Here is a 17,197-nt window from a genome sequence, read left to right on the forward strand (position 1 = left end):
TGGGGCAAATACTGAATTTGTTGGGATCTTGAGTTTGAATATAGAAGAGTGCTATATGTTAGCAACTCTTCCTCTCTTCTTCTTCTTCTTCTTCGCTCTCTTTCTCTCTCTCTCTCTCTCTCTCTCACACACACACACACACACACACATGCATGCACTCATGCACGCATGCATGTATGCACCCACCATGCATGCACGTGCACACGTATAGTTACACTCATAAAGGTAAGTACATACACGCGTACATATATGGGCTTTCACATAGTGCAATAATCTCTACTGCACAATAGCTTGCATGTCCATTAGACCTTGTTGGACTGATACACTCCGAAAAGAAACCAACGAGGTCTGGGCTATTGGCAATAAGCCCTTTTTGTTTACTTGTTAAGGTGGTTACATACATAACGTTTGCCCATCCCCCCGTCTTAACCCTCCCACGCGCCACCTTCTCGTGGTGTGTGTGAAGACCCATTAGACAAAAGAAACATATCCCATCTCACACGTTTGAACTTTTGAAGGCTTGGAAGCACACGTGGGAAATTTGTTGGGTTCCCTTTTCCTATAAATAGGCCATCACGGGCTGTTTTACTTCATGCTCTTCTTCAGCCAAGGTTACATTTTGGCAGGGGGCTGCCCCTTCACCGTGTGAAGCTTCTGGTCAGTTCCCCTTCGTGTGGGCGATCCTGGTATACTCCTTTCTTTCCTCATTACTTCTTGCAAGAATACCCTCTTAGAGCGTACCCCCCGGCCCGCGCCCCCCCCCCCCCCCCCTCCTGTCCCGCCCCCGCCCCGGCCCCCCCGCCCCCTCCCGGGCCCTCTCCGCCCTCCCCACATACAGACCCACACACCCACATGACCAGCACCACAATCTTCTTGCACACACAGGTGAAGTTATAGTCTGCTTTGTATAAATTCTTCATTTTGTGCCTGCAGGGAAACTTGGATGCAGTTTGTTCAGGTTAAACCCAGGTTTAAACTCCTCAAGCTGTAGAATTATTATCCCACACACATTCTTTTCACTTGCTTGCAGTTGACTGATCAGCAAAAGCACACCTAGTTGCCATTTGCAACCCTTTTTCATTATTGTAATGGTTAGATGGCATCTGGATGGCCTCTAAAAGCTTCTAGAAGGGCAAAAGAAAGGGCCTCAGTATGCCCTTGAAGTCTGCTTGTCAGATGTTTAAGTGCTCCTTGACACCTCTTTGTAGACGGAGGTGCCGTATATTTCATTGTGATGGCATCAAAATCGATGCATAGACATCCCCAGGAGGCAGCAGATGAGAGCAAATTGATGCAAAAGGGTCCTTATGATGCAAAGGATGAGTTTGAAAGTAGCTTGTTTCAGTCTTTTACAAGTTTGCAATCCCAGCTAGCACCCCCATATCAGCTTCTCTCGCAGTCGGCTGCTGATCTTGTGCACTTGAACCAAGCGCTAGTTTATGGTGTCTTGACGCAGCCCCGAATGCAGCAGTCCCTCATCACACACCTTGCAGCAGTCACCAGTGATGGGTATGCTTGCTTTGTGTCGATCCTCCTCCGCCTTGTGAATGAATCCTATCCGAAGCTGCTTGACCAGTCCCGCATGCAACTTCTGTGGCTAGTGAGGCAGTTGATAAGCTTGTCTGCTTCGGAAGTGGATACTTTGTGCCAGTGTTTGCTACGGTGCATTGTCGGTGGGGACATCAGCCACTGGAATGTGTGGCTGTCTGGTCAAATGCTGGATATCTTTTGCAGCAATTGGATCTGGCTGACTGGGAACCCAGGACTGCTGACAAGCGCACTCTTCACCTTTCTTCGGCTCTTACCAGACCATTTCATGGCAAAGAACTCTGCATTAAATGAGTTGAAGCAGGATGAAGCGGCCTTTTGTGTAAAGATACTTCGAGATTGCTTTCAAGATTGTCTTGTCATAGGACGGGACCTGGTGCGCCTCTTGCAGGATGTGGCTTTCATTCCAGATTTTGAGCCTGTATGGAAAGATCTACTCTCAAATCCTTCTGCTTTCAATGCGGCTGGGTTTGCAGATATTGCACAGTTATATGTTGTGCGAACGCCGGCCCGGTACCTAGCTTCTCGCCTAACCCTGGAGATGGAAGCACAAATCAGGTTCATGCTCACATATGTCCGAATGGGAAATCAGAGACGGTATCAGGCATGGTTTGCTCAGCGCTACTTGTCAGCACCAGGAAGCGAGACCTTGGTTTGTGATCTCATTCGCTTTATTTGTTGTGTTCACCATCCAACAAACCAGATCCTTCAATCTGATATTGTGCCAAGGTGGGCAGTAGTAGGGTGGCTTTTGAAATGTTGCAAAAGCCATCATGCAGAGGCTAATGCAAAACTAGCTTTATTCTATGACTGGTTTTTCTTCATGAGCAAGACAGACAACATAATGAATATCGAGCCAGCTCTTCTTCTCATGGTGTACTCCATTCCCAAATACATGGACATAACACATTCTTTGTTAGAGTTTTTGTTCCTCTGTATGGAGCACTATGACCCTTCCAGGAAAGACCTGATCTTTCATGGTGTGGTGGCATCAGTGGACATCCTAGTAGGCAAAGGTGTAGTGCGGTCCTTGGAGCCTTTATCATCCAGTCCTCATGTTGTCCCTTGGCTCAGAGAGAAACTTGCTGCATACTTCCCAATGCACTGCCAAGCAGATTCTTTTGAAGCTTACAAGGGAACGAAGCAGGAAGTTTTTCAACAGGAATTTCCCGGTGTTGGTCCAGCTCCCATGGCCGGTGCAAAGAGTTCATTTTCATCGCAGATTGAAGCACCTATCAAATCAGAAGTGAACTGTGCTGCAGATGAGATTTTCGTTGGAAACCATCATAAAGCGGTTGAGTCAAGATCATTGGGCCAGCCTGACATGGAGTTGAGTGATGGTTCAATGGACAACATAGCCCGCAAGAAGAGGCGCATAGATGTGGTAACCCTGGATGATCTTGCTAAAGCGCTGACAAGGTCCCAAGAAGAGGCTGTTAACGTTTTTGAGAAATTAATACTATCTTTTTTGTTTGAGGCTGACAAAGTTACCACAGATATGAGGAAGGATCTAACAAAAGCTGAGGGTAGCTTTAGTGAAATGGCTGACCATGGTGCAGAAAGTTCTGAAATCTTTGCACAAAAGGTTTCTGGTGTGTTGAAAGGCAGTGGGTATGACTTATTTGCACCACTATGTGGACATTCATCATCCCTTGAAAGCGATGAGATAATGTCAGTCACATCTGCAGTTTTCCGCATGTATTCACAGTCTCACCATCCACAACTGCTGCGAATGCTATTATCCTGGCACAATGGAGGTTTTGCGGTTGGTGCTCGTTTCCTTTGTTATGTCTGCAGGCTGGCAGAGGATCCCAGTCAATCTTATACCTCTGTTGATGTGGAACTGAAATCAGAAGTGGCCATGCAAGTTTCTGTAAAATCTGATCATAGATATAATGGACAATCACCCTCGTCAAAAGGGAGTGAAACTGGAGGAATTTCTGCTCTTTCTTGGCATCAGGGAATGCAGATCAATGAATTACCTGCAAAGTTATGGAAGATGGGTTCAAGCCAAGCTTCAGAAGTCACAAGCAATGTACAGGCATGCTGCCCACCTGCTGTTGCAAATGCTTTCAAAGCATATGAGGAGTATTTGAAGGGGGTCAAGAAGAAAGGTAGTGCCTGCTCTGGAGCTTTACCATCTGCTGATGATTCCAAGCTTGCCAATGGTACACTGAAAGAGGAAGTCAAAGAGGAAGCAGATGATGACTTGCAGCCAGTGCTACTCCAAGACTTGGAGACATGCTTAACATGGAGTATCCACAGGCTCTTGTTTGTGCTTTCTCTGGTTTTTAGTCACCTTTCAGACCTGTGCAGAGGGAAAGAGCAAGTTATCAAGTTACTGGTATCTGTCTTGGATCCAGTGGAGCTGTCAAAACTTGAGCTGAAGCTTAGTCTCAAAGAGATGTCAGTTTTTGGACTACAGCCAGTGTGCATAACAAATTTGATAAAGAACTCGCTTTCTTGGGACTGTTTTGAGCAGCAGTATTTGTGGCGGTTGCTTGTTGCTGAGATGCAGAATGTTGCACCTATTTTTGTTACAGATTTTGTCAAGTCTTGTACAATTTTCCTTGATCCCTCACGACACTGTGACGCAGTCTCTGGTCTCCTCCTCTTTCTAAGAATGCAGTGCCCCACATCACATCTGATATCAACAGTGCTCCTTCTACCCCAAGAATTTGGTAGGTTGGTTGCTGCAGTGTTTGTGAGCTGGGTGTCAGCGTATACATTGAGATTTTTAAGTTGTCTGAATGCTTTGGCATCAGAGAGTTTGCAGCCTAAGCCAGAGATATCTGTGAACCTTGAGCAGCATGGTTCCCTGATGGAAAGCAATGATCTCTCTGCTTTGTCGAGTTTCTTAAGCTATCTTGACAACTTTCTCAGAAGGGGCTCTGAGCTGGATGAAAAGAAGAAGATGGAAGTTATACAGATAAAGCACACACTCCTTAAGATAGCTAAGAGGTCAAGTTCAAAGATAGCAACTTGTACTCAGGATGCACTGGCCAATTCAGAAGAGAAGTAGTTTTTGGTATGCAGAAGAAAGCTTCTTCATGCTTCTCTATATGTCTTTTTCTAAGTGGCTAGTTCCAACTTCAACGGCTTAATTGTACCTGCAATTAGTTGCAATGCAACAGCCCCTTTTGCACTGCTAGTGCATTGGCTGTATGCAGATGTAAGCCTAAGGTGACTCTTGTCAGATGACAACGGCGGCCACACTTTCAGTTCTCATTCTTTTTGCACATGGTTGGTATGTTTTCTTTGTATGCCTTGTCTATCTTGTTGTGGTGTGTTTATCTTAGTACACCATTCATTTCAAGCTAGCGCTTAACAGCAGTGGTTCTTTTCTTTTAATTATCTGTGTGAAAAATTCTTGAAGGTATGAGAAGAAGATTGAAGAGGCCACGGATAACTGGGGACAACTGTGTGCAACTGTTGTTTTGGATAAATCACTGATGCGATCACGAGGGTCAATCAATGTCTGCAATTTTTTTGAAAGATTTGAAAAGGTATTAGTCTCACACTACATACAGGCAGTATTTTATATGAGTTTATTATCAGAATTAGACTTGCTGTGTCTCAACATAACTGCATATATGGTGTGGTGTCAAGATTGAGTCTCTGAATTGTTACACAGGCATTGATGTGGCAAGTTAGCCTCATAACTCCCTGCCACATAACTCCCTTTGATGCAGGTGACACGATTGTGCTAAGGGAAAAGACAAAAGTATTACAGGCCCATATGTGAGGCCTGAAAAGGGAGGAAAGTTGGTCATGAGTGACTATTAATGCTATGCAAGTGTTATGTGTGCATGTGTGTGTGTGAGAGAGAGCAGCAGAAAACGTTAAAAAATAAGCACACTGAAGTAGACCTAACCCTATTATTATGTACAATGAAATGAACAACAAAATGTTTTGAAAATAGAAAAGATAATTAGAATGTGATCTCCTTTGATCTCAGCCCAGATTTGTTGTAGATGGCTGTCTCTCATCAGAAAATGCAGGATGGAGATCCAATCCTCCGTGGTCTTGTGTTGCTGATGGTTGAGCCGCCCCAGAATCCTGAGATGCTGAAATAGGACCCAAACACCCTATTTATAGTAAAATGGGTGGCTGGCCAACCTGTACAACTGCTGTACGACCTGCCCTTATGCCTATTTGAATTGCCAGACAACTGCCCAGGCTGCCCGACTCAGGGCTTCCTGACCTGTATGTGCTGCAGCCCGGCCCTGTTCCAGCCTGCCCGTTCGCTGCGCATTACTTTCTGGTCCCCTTGTGGAGGTGTGTCACACTCTCCCCCACTTGCATCACATATGTCCTCAGCTGCATGTCCCCCTGGTAAGCCCTCAACAATGGCCGAGCCTTGTACGTGAATTGATCCTCATCAAATGACACTGCCTGCTAGATCAGACAACCTTTGAACTTGAGAAGGTATTGGAGCTACTTTTGACGAGAACTCCTTTTGTTCCAATGTAGTACAACTTGCTTTGGCACCAGCACCTCTTGTAGTCCATCATCCACCAAACTTGGGGGTTCGCCTTGATTTGACGGAGTACTCAGCTATGGTCCATGGTACTCCACAAGATTACTCGAATGAAATATTGGATGCATTTTCTAATTGTTCGTTGGTAGCTCCAACTTGAAGATGACTTCATATTGTAACATCTTATCCTTATCTTGGACCACTTGATCGGTACCATAGTGTCTTGTGGAAGTCTATGTCATCATTTGGCACCGTAGTGGTCCTCCCCAGCCTTGTGTCGCTTTTATTGTGGCTATGTGGACCCAAGTGCCCAGGGTCCTGACTTGTGCTTTCCAAAGAGCCAGATTTGTGCATGGAAATGCCGAAGCTTTACAAGTTTCATGAAAGGGAGGTGTTTCCATGGCAAAGTTGAATGTGCACACATATTTGCGTGCTTGACTACTTTTGTGTGATTTCTTGTAATGCGTGTCCACTTCATGGTTAGGGGAATACACCTCTACATCAATGTCATTGAAGTCACTTTCCTCAGCCATATCCTGAAAATCTTCCTCCTCATTTGAAGAAGTCATGGCTTCCTTCATTGTTTCTCTAGCTCTCTCTAGCGCCTAGTTGCACTGGAATTTTTACGTGTGAATCACCTAGGGTGTTACAACCCCACGGATCTCGTAAACTAAAAAATACGAGTGATTAGTACAAACCTCCTAAGAGGGGTGCCGGCTAGCTCACCTCCCAACCATAGGTTCTATGCATTGAACCACCCCGAGCCAGAGGCTAAGGTGTGACTCCCATAGATCCATGCTAGTCCTTCTGCATGCCGATCTATGCTCTGCTACACATGTAGCTGGAGTCTTGGTCAAACTCTGACCAACAGTGAGGTTACAACAACAATAATCCATGGTTCACTTATATAGTGCCCACTCTCGCTATAAATAACCAAACTGTTATAAATAGCTAGTACACATGGATTTATTAATAATAACCTTGCCACCCATATTGCTTGCTTTCTTTTAATCCCAGGGCTCCCCTAACCTTGTTGGATTAGGCCCACTAATCCGAGGATTATTAACCAAGTACATAATATGCTTCCTCTCCTCCGACGTTTTCACTCTTGGAAACAAAATCTATTTAAGAAAGAAAACCGGAGATCTTATGCTATAAACCAACGTCAACGTGTGTTAGCCAAAAACAAAACCATGCATCATTCTACATATGACACCCATATGCATTCGCAAGTAATATGCTCCTCAAGATGTGTTACCTACTCTAAAGTAAGAGTCTAAGGGCTGCTCGCAAGCCTTACGCCCAGGGCATCCTGCAGGACCCACGACTGGTGGTACAACATGAGCATATGAAAGCACTCAATGCATCCAAACAATACATCCACCAAGTACTTTCCACATATGTCTCTCTTGATGCTTTACCCACTCTGCTTATGGCCTTCCCGCAAGAGCCACACCCAATGGTGCATCCATGAACATAATAAAGTACTTGACGTATCATACCAACATACATGACGCACATGACACAATTTGGGATATTCCCAATGTATTCTCGAGGGTACCGGGATCCAATGGCACCAGAATACAATAATACCTCATGCATACATGTACAAATAGATTTCGATCCATATATCCATGAACCAAACCAACTCTAGGACTGCTCGCAAGACTTATGCCCTCCGTAGAGTCTCGAAGTGTTAGCTTAGGTTGTCGCAGACTTTGACCTCAACCAAATCATGCCATTCCAAAGGAGACCAGCTCCACAAATAGCATCATCTCAATATCCAATTGACCAATCCTGTGGTCAAGAACAACCAGAACCATATGACAAAGATCAATGTCTCAATCTTCCTCAGTCATACCTTAGTTCCAAAGGCAAAAAACCATCTCTGTTAACCATAGGTGTAGACAGAGTTATCCATAGTTGCAGTTATAGTCCATAGTGCGGCAGATTGTGAACCATACTCAACTTTACCATCACATGTGACTAGTACACTATATCATAGCAGTCCCATAAGCGGATGTACTGTCAGCTATCAGTACCTTCAGGTGAATACAAAGATGTCACCAAGCGACTCCTTGAGCATCAGGCAATGCTCTAGATCCCAGCTCTGCTAAACCTGAATGAGCCGTAGCAAGAGTCGGCTTCAAAAAGGCATCAAGATAAAGCTGCAATGCCTAAGGTGGATCTGCTAAGTCACCCTCCTCCATCCACTTCGCATCCATCGGTGAATAGCTCTTGAACTTCATAGAATAGCGAGCGACATGAAACTTTACCTTGTACCTTTCTTTCCTTGTGTGCCAATATCTGCCTGGGAATAAGAACCTCATCAAGTTTCTCCGCTTTTGACTGAGCCTCATCTCATACATCCTCAGGCACCCAAAACCTGCTTGCACTCCACCCAAGTGGTAAGCCCAAGTCCCTGATGAAGCATAATACACCACCACTACTAAACATAGAAAGAAGCTGCCTTCCGAATGTTGGATAAATGTAATCCCAATTCCTTAGTCCACAGAAAAAAGTAAGTTATTCATCTCATCTAATGCACTTGCTATGGTCTTTGGGTTTGTGTGGTGGCTAGGCTAGTGGTCAGTGGTTGGTGTAAAGCCTACAAATGGTTGGTGCATATGGTTCATGCAACTCATGCAACTAAAAATAGGGTAGAGGGGTCTCTAAATAAGGTACAAGTCGTGATCAAGTGATTATGTAAGTTTGGTTCATACCTAATCATAATTAGTGTCTTGTTGTGTTAATCTCAAAGCAATTTTCTACATATACTAGTTTTTTGTCCCTCATGTTCATGATGTTTTGTACAAGCTTTGATCCACCTTGAGTATGTTTTGATCAATATTCATAGTTGAATTATCATATCCAACACCGAACCCATGAAGTCTCCGTGAAGATACCACCGGTGACAAATTGTCGAAAGCCATAGTCTTCAACCCATGTTTTGCACCATAACACTTCAACTGCTTCTTGTTCCTGGCCGACTACTTCTTATCTTTGGTGTCTTTTCTCCTGAGCTACATCTTTAGCTTTTTCTCTTCGCCTCATACAGGCAAAGACACACAGTCTTGCACTGCCTCCTGCACTTCCTTTTCACTTTCCACATGTTAAAGCTTTTGATGTGACTCTCATGAGACAACCACGAGCTTGCCCTCTTAGGAAAGTTGGCGATTGTCCCGGCAACGGAACCTTGTAAATTGGCCTCGGTTTTTAGATAAAACCAAAGGGCGGTGCAAAAACAAACTTGCATACAAAACACTTCAACACCTTTGAGGACCAAGAAAAGGAAAACAAACAAGGGGAGCTAGAGTGCTCCTGCAAACAATACACGGACACCGATTGGCCCCAAAACGCAGTAGCGCGCCTTGCGGTATTTCTTTAATTGATTATAAGAGCTTTGATTACAATAAGGCTAGAAATCGGCCATCGCAGTATAACTCCTAAAGCCTGCAAAGACCATGTATCATGGCTTCTTGTCCACTCAGCATCCACAAACAAGTCCAGCCATTGTTCTCATCAAAAGACTCCCACACATTGAGTCGTGCATACAGAATCTTTGCCACAACCATCCATAGCCTCTCACCACCCTATGAACGGCATCACACCCTGACACATACAGTGCTCTTGCATCATGATGACGACTCCAAACCGTTTCCCAAAAGAGAACTCGCATCACAGCACAACATACCATACAGTTGACACACCTGTACCAACCCTCTTTGCCTTCCAAGAGTACTATCCATCTCAGTCATGGATTCCTGAACCCTTGACCAATCAGTAGTAACAAGCCAAACATGTGTCCATTCTTGTACCCTCTACTTGCATGTGACCTATCTCCTCGAGAAACCATGTTTCCTCGAGAAACCTATGACCTGTCTCCGCATGAAACCCTTAGGCCTGTTTCCCCTTGAAACACTTGTCCTGTTTCCACACAACACCATTCAAAGACAGTGCTAACAACGCCATACATCGAGTGACTTGTTCCCTCATGAAACATCTGGAAACATAGATATGCCCACGATTGTAGGTCCCTCTGTTCCTTTCCAGCTTCTTTCCAGCAGGAAGAAAACAATATGCTCAATGAGCATGCAGCCATGCGAGCTTGCATCACTCCCATGCCAAGAAACACATCCAAGTGACTTGTACTTGCAGCCAACCAAAACAGCCCATAGATAGCCTCAAAGAAGTCCTGGCTTTGCGCATCCTTGAGCCCGACCTACTGGCGAAGAAAGAGAAAGACAGGGACGTGCAGTCCTGCGCCTCCCTTCCTACAACCATCTGCAGCTCGACCAGCCCGCCAGTCCTCCCAAGAGAGCACGTACCTGTGCTAGATCTGCCTGACCAGCCCTCCCTGCAGAATTCCCCGTTTTGAGAGAGAGAGAGAGAGAGAGAGAGAGAGAGAGAGAGAGAGAGAGAGAAATGAAATGAAATGTTATATTAACGTCTTCAAAAGGCCAAAGTGACCTATGAGAACAAAGTTACAACCATGTGACATCTGATACATTGTCTGGAAAAGAAAAGAAAGAGAGAGAGAGAGAGAGAGAGCAAATTCAGTTCTCCTGCGATCCCCCTTTCACATGGAGAAAAGCGTGTACTGTTCTGTCCAGCAGCCGCCTACAGTTCCTCTTGTGCGTGGAGAAAAGCGTGCACTGCTCTGCCCAGCGCTGCTTGCAGCCACTTGTTTGCCAAGAGAGAGAGAGAGAGAGAGAGAGAGAGAGGGCATGGCGTGCTGACACCTGTACCTGCAGCGTGTCATGTGCACACCCATCAGGTGTACAAGTGGCATGGCATCATCGAGCATCCATAAACACTAATCAGGATAGTAAGCATTAATCCAAGTATTATTCAGGCATATATCAGCATAAGCATGTATATGGGGCTGTTTCAGCACCAACATCAGTACCTTAGTCTTCATTAGCATGTAAGGCATTTATTTGCATCAGGTCGGGGCTGTTAGCACCAGCCGACAGCATATTATGGGTAGCCGACAGCGTATTATGGGCAGCTGACAACAGCGATTATGCATTTATGAGGTCGTGAGGTCCCAGATAGGCTGGCCGACTGCAGCACACTGGCCGACCAGCAGCCATGCTCTCATATATAAGCAACGCATCATTTCAGCATGGTTATCTCATCTTCTCTTCAGCGTTTCCTTCCTAGGAGATAAGGGAAGTCAGCGGGACAACAGGTCACCCAGCATATAGTCATCAAATCAGCATATTCAGCACCACAGGCAGCATATTCAGCACTCAAGTCATCTTCCTACCTCCTACATAGAGGAAAACCGGCATTTTTTTTTTCCGAGAAAAGATCCTTTCATTAGTTATATAAAAAACGCCCGTAGGGCTACAAAAGATCTCGCCTGCTCATAAGAGAGACAGAGCAGAGAATACAGCATGGCAGCCCGGGAGACTCTCCCTAGGTGCTGCAAAATACAAGCATCAGTACAAAGACCTGAGAGGCTAAATCATACAATAGAGGGGGGGAAGAGCCAAACAGGTGGCCTGTAGTGCCAACGGGGGGATCCCGTGTGTAAGGTGTAGAAAGGGCCACAGCGCCAAGTGGTGTGAAAGGCCTGGCGCCGTAAGATCGCCTCATCCGAGTCTCCCCGGATGCGGTCGTACTGTCCTCGCAGGGTGTGGATCAACTCCTGCCAAATCCCCCGTACAGTCTCTACTGGAGGCTCCAATCTCCCCTCAAAGGCCGTAAAGCACCGGGCCCTCTAGGTGAACCAGATGGTGAGGCTGCTGAGGAGCTCCCATCGTAAATCCCTCTCCTGTGTCCAGCTGGCGGACGAGAAATCCGGTGCCGGAACCAGGCGAGGCTGGCCCCTAATAAATCTGATGGCCTGACTGCCCTGCTCCATCTCATAGCCCATAGCAGGCCCTGACGAAGTCGACCAAGCAGCGGCACCCCACGTAAACATACCCTCTGGAGAGAGGGGGGCCAGAATACGCAGCATCCGCAGCCAAATCTGCTGCGCCTGAGGGCAATCCCAAAGGCAATGTCTCTGTGTCTCCATAGGGTGGCCGCATCGGACGCAGGCCGCCGGAAGACCGCTGTAAACAAGCCAAGTACCAACTGCTGAGCCCCTGTGGGCGACCAGCCACTGAAAAGTCCAGATCCTGCGGGCTTGTCGACTAGCCCAGAGCCGAGCCCAAAAATCCTCCAGGAACTCCTGTGAGAGTCCCTGTAGTCGCCAATGCCCCGCTGCCGCTGGAGAGACCGTCCTCCTCGCCGTCAAAATGTCGCCCCAGCCGAACAGTATACTGGAAAAAGGTGATCTCTGTGGCCTCAAGGGATGCATAAGGATCATGCCACTCGTACTCCCCGGGGTCCCACTGTAGCCGGGCCAAGGGACGCGCTGCATATGCCCATATGCGCCAATCCGGGAGCACATTAGCAGGGTCGGGGTCAATATGCCACTTCCGAGAAGCGGCGGCCACTACCCGAATCCTCTGAAAGGTGCACTCTGCAACCAGAGGCGACTCCACCTCCACTCTCTGGAGTCTACCCTCATCCTGAATCTCATAGTAGAGGCAACTGCCATCCTCAGTGCAAGCTCTGACAGCAATCAGGATCTCAAAGTGTGTAAAGGCTCCCATCCACCGTGGGGCCACTGGCTCGAGAGGCGTGAACCACTCCTCTGTGAGTGCCTCCTGAATATCATCCCTTATAATCAACCCCCCTCTGAAGTGACTCAGCCTCTCCACCTGGATCTCCTCTGGTAGACTGCAGAAGGCCTGCCAGTCTCCAAAACTACGAGCTGGGCCTGCTGCTAAAGGCCCCCAGGCTAGCCGAGGCCGAGAACCCAGCATATGACCCTGCTCTGTGCGAACCGCTGGGCTCCAGATGAGCGGCTGTCTGGCCCGCTCCTCAACACAAGAAGGAGGTTGCTGACAGAGCCCCGGTCTCGGCAGCTCCCAAGCTCTCAGGATACTCAAAGCAAATCTGTCCTCCCATCCTCTACTGAGGCCTGTCCTCCTCATCTCTATAAAGATCCAGCGAATCTCTGGTGCCCAAGTGCCCCCTGCTGGGGGCGCCCGAGCCTGCAGTCGCTGCAAGAGGAGCTCTTTCCAAGGCTCAGCGCGTGGAAGCAACCCCCGAACGATAAGCTTCCCCAATAAAGCTCTACTCTGATCGACTGGATCTATAATGCCCAAACCTCCCTGAGCAAGCGGAAGTGTAATAACTGCCCTTGCAACCTTTGCCCGAGCTGGCTGACCGTCTCGCCCAGACCACAGAAAGTTCCTGATCAGCCTCTGTACTTGGCTGATGCAAGAGCTCGAGAAGATCCAGCAAGACGTAATGTACCACATGGTCGCTAACAGCACCTGATTTGCCACCACCACCCTCCCAGCCAAGGATAGTCGAGCTGTACTCCAATACAAAAGCTTCTTCCGAATGCTCAGAAGAAGCGGGGCAATCTGCTGCTCAGGTGACAAATCTAGGCCAATCTGGCATCCCAAATACCGCACTGCTGTGCCTGGAGGAATCCATCTAAAACCGGGGTCTGGGTTCCATGCCGGAGTGGGAGCACTACTGATCCAAAAGGCCACTGTCTTGCGTCAATTGATCAATGCTCCCGAAGCTGCACTAAAAACCTGGAGCGACTGCTCTGCCCGAAGAAGATTGGCCTCTTGGCCATGCAAAAATAAGCCCGTGTCGTCTGCAAACTCAGCATCAAGCAGGTCCTCCCCCCGGACTGGGAGCTGAAGTCCCAAACCGACCTCCTCTGTCGTCAAATACATGCTCATAGCCTCCGCAAAGAAGAGAAAAAGAAAAGGGGCGAGGGGACACCCCTGAGACGGACTGATCTGGTCAGCTCAAAACTCGGCCCCCGTCCTCCTGCAATCAACACCTGGCTGCGAGCTGTGGAATACAGAGCCGCCACCCCTCTGATCCATCCTGGCTCAAAGCCCAGGCGAAGCATAGTGCCCTCTAAGAAACCCCAATCAACTCTATCGTATGCCTTCTCAAAGTCGAGAAGCATCACGACCAAGTCCTCGCTAAGAAATCTAGCTCGGGCCGTCGCCTCCCAGAAAGTAAAGATGTTGTCAAGGATACTGCGCTCCTTGACAAATCCTGTCTGAGTAGCATGAATCAACTCCCCCAGGAACGGCTGGATCCTCAAACTCAAGGCCTTTGCTAAGACCTTGTAGCCAGTATTGAGGATCGTAATAGGCCTCCAATGCCTAATATCATCTGATACTCCCTCCCCCTTGGGGATAAGATAGATCAAGCCCTCTGAAAAGCTCTGCGGCATCCCCCCAGTGTCCAAAACATGCTGAAAGCCCCTGCGGAGGCCCGGCCCCAAAAGGTCCCAATAGCGCATAAAAAAGGCCGGCGTCAGTCCGTCCTCCCCTGGGCAACTATGTCGCGGCAGGACCCTCAAGGCCTCGGCAAGCTCAATCTCTGACAGAGGCGCACCTAGAACTGTACGCATACGGTCTGTGACCCTCCTCTACACATGGGCCCACACAGTCTGTCTGCAAACATCTCGATCCTCAGTGGCAGGCTCCGCTGAAAGCAGGTCTCTATAGAATGCAGTGGCAATGGCTCTGATCTCCCCGAGCTCAGTAGCTACCGATCCATCCGGTCTACCAAGCTGGCGGACTCCTGCTCGCGCATGTCGGGGCCCAGTGATCTCAAAAAACTCTCCAGTCACTCTATCGCCAAGCTGCGTCCACTGAGAGGCCTGACGACGATAGTAAAACTCATGTCTCTGCTCCTCTACCTCTCGAACCTCCTGGCGTGCCTGGCTCAGCTGGGACGCCACCCACTCACATGCAGGCTGCTGCTCCTGAAGGCGCTGTAGCGAAGCAAGGCTACGTCTCAGCCGATGCTCCCTCTCGCGAATCTCTCCCAACCGTGTCAAAGCTGCAGCATGCAGAAAAGAGCTAAGATCGATGAGTCCCTGGGCACACTGGCCCGCTGCATCCTGGTCAGAGCACTGACTATCATGCCAGATCCTCTCAATGTCCTCAGCGAGACTGGGATCTGTAAGTACCCTCTCTGGGATCCTCAACTGCAAGCTGGGCTCCCGTGTCCTCTCCTCCAATGTCAAGATAACTGGCGCATGATCTGAAAATGAGGTGCCAGCGAGAATGCCGACGGAGCCCCCTCGCTCCCCTAACCAGTCACCCACATAAAAGCGATCAATCCATGATAGATTAGTCCCTCCCTGCCGGCGATCCGACCGGGAGAAACTAAGACTGTCCTGAGACCGGGAGAAAGCCCCATGCTGCCATGCATCAGTGATCCTCAGTGACATGCACAACCGGTCCCAAGCTGCAAGCTCCGTGCCGTGTACTGTAACATGACTGCCTCCCACCCTATCTGCCGGGTCCTCAAGCATGTTGAAGTCTCCCCCGACACACCAATGTGCGGCCTCTGGCAATGCATCCGTAACCTGGGTCCAGAACTCTGCTCTGGCACTAGCATGATTGGGCGCATAGACGTTGAGCACGCCCAATAGCTCATCATGCATCCTCAGAATGACATACTGTGCTCTGCCAGGCACAATGATCCCTCGATCCACAATGGCCTGCCGCCATACATCTGCAATGACCATGTATACTCCTCCCTGTCCACCCAAAGGACCAAACCCTGCAGACCAAAAAGTGTCCCATCTACCAGGCATCACCGAACCATATCTCCGGATCCTGCTCTCACCCAAGTGGTGCTCCTGCATCATCAAAATATCAATGCTGCCACCAACCAGGCATCTCTGAAGCTCCTGCCTCAAGCAACCACGATAGCGTATAAAATGTGCTCCGCCAAGGCCCTGTACATTCCATGAGATGATCCTCATGGATGCCCTGCTAAGGTGGATGCTGTCTCGGCCGTGCGGCGGGCCTTCGCAAGCGGCTTGGATGGAGAGTAGTCCCCATCCGAGCGGCTGCGAATCTGCCCACCCGGTGTGCTGCGAGAATCCCGAATCAGGCGCCAGTGGCTGTGGCCTATGGTGACTGCCTCCTGCCCTGACAAAGCAACCTCGTGTATACACACATATCCAGGGTCGCGTGCTAAGTCTGCCACTATGCGAACGACCAAATGCCAAATCCCTGAGGTATCCACACTCCCGGGATCCAAGAAAAAATGAGCCAACTCCCAAAGTCGGCCTATCACATCTGTCACCTCCAGATCGCTCATGTGATGAGAAAACTCAACTGCTTGAGTCTTCAAAGTGCTGAGAGCGAGCTCTAGAGTCCACTCCCGGTCGCAAGGGCCACATAGAGGGAACGAGAAGGCCACTACTGAGTCTAGTGCCTCCTCCCCGCGGGCCGGAGGTATCACTACATGAACTCGGATGGGTGCTGGCTCACGGGGGCCCTCTGCTCCAAAAAGCCGTGTGAAGGTATAATCAAAAGCCTCCGAGCGCTGTCTAATGCCAAGGCGACTCAGCCGACTGCGGATAGATGAAATCCGTGAAGCCCTAATCGGCATAGGTCTCCTCTGTGATGCTCGAGCGAGGTCAGTGCTCAGCGTTCTCCGGACTGCAGGTAAACGCCAAGGAACTGCCAGGGCCTCCCGGGAAGGTGAGGCGGGCGGAGGGGGAGGAGGGGGGGGGGTGGAGAGGGAGCCGCTGCCAAAACCGGAGCGGAGGCGGGAGGAGGCGATGGTGGAAGCGAGGCGGTGGGGGGGAAGGGGGTGGGGGGGGTGAAGGAGGGGGTGCTGGCATCTCCTGGTCCTCAGTCGTCGCCGCGGGGGTCTCCTCCTGGAGGGGAGAAAAGCTGTTCCTCACGGGAACCCAGTGAGGCTGAGGCTGTGGCTGCTGCTGCAGCGGTCTCTGGACGTGCTGCTGTGGCTGTCTCCCTCGGCGGCGCCCTTGTCCAGGCTGCCACTCTGAGGCCTCTGTGGCCTGAGCAGGTGTCCCGGAGGCAGCCTGCCGAGCCGAATCTGTGGGCGGGCCATCAGTAGCCTGTTGTGGTGAGGGTCGGGGTCTCCTGCGAGGGCAGGCCTTGGCCAGATGGCCGACCTGTCTGCAAATAAAGCACTGATTCGGGAGCCCCGAGAACTCCACTCTCTGATCTATCCATCCCCTCCCTATCCTAAGTAGCTGAATGACCTTAGGAAGGGAGGAGATGTCAGACACCAACACTCTGACCGAAGGTAGCCCAGCTGCTCTGGCCACCACTGAAGCAGCTGAGGGGCCAGTCT

General features: G+C 49.2%; 1 protein-coding gene across 2 annotated transcripts in view; it reads left to right on the forward strand.

The window, feature by feature from the left end:
• The first annotated feature begins 506 nt into the window (after nucleotides 1-506).
• The window catches only part of EMB2739 (embryo defective 2739), a 48,074-nt gene continuing 31,383 nt past the window's right edge, over nucleotides 507-17,197 (forward strand). The window contains exons 1-3 of one of the 2 annotated variants that reach the window (XM_086806405.1): nucleotides 507-686; nucleotides 934-4,795; nucleotides 4,925-5,054. In XM_086806405.1, coding sequence (XP_086662531.1) covers nucleotides 1,235-4,570 — 3,336 coding nt within the window. In that variant the 5' untranslated portion in view covers nucleotides 507-686; nucleotides 934-1,234 and the 3' untranslated portion in view covers nucleotides 4,571-4,795; nucleotides 4,925-5,054. The remainder of the gene's footprint in view (nucleotides 687-933; nucleotides 4,796-4,924; nucleotides 5,055-17,197) is intronic. The other variant, XM_086806406.1, reaches the window with a different exon arrangement.

The sequence above is a fragment of the Cibotium barometz genome, chromosome 12 (assembly GCF_041138505.1).
Source record: "Cibotium barometz isolate CiBa-2024 chromosome 12, ASM4113850v1, whole genome shotgun sequence".
Taxonomy (NCBI): domain Eukaryota; kingdom Viridiplantae; phylum Streptophyta; class Polypodiopsida; order Cyatheales; family Cibotiaceae; genus Cibotium; species Cibotium barometz.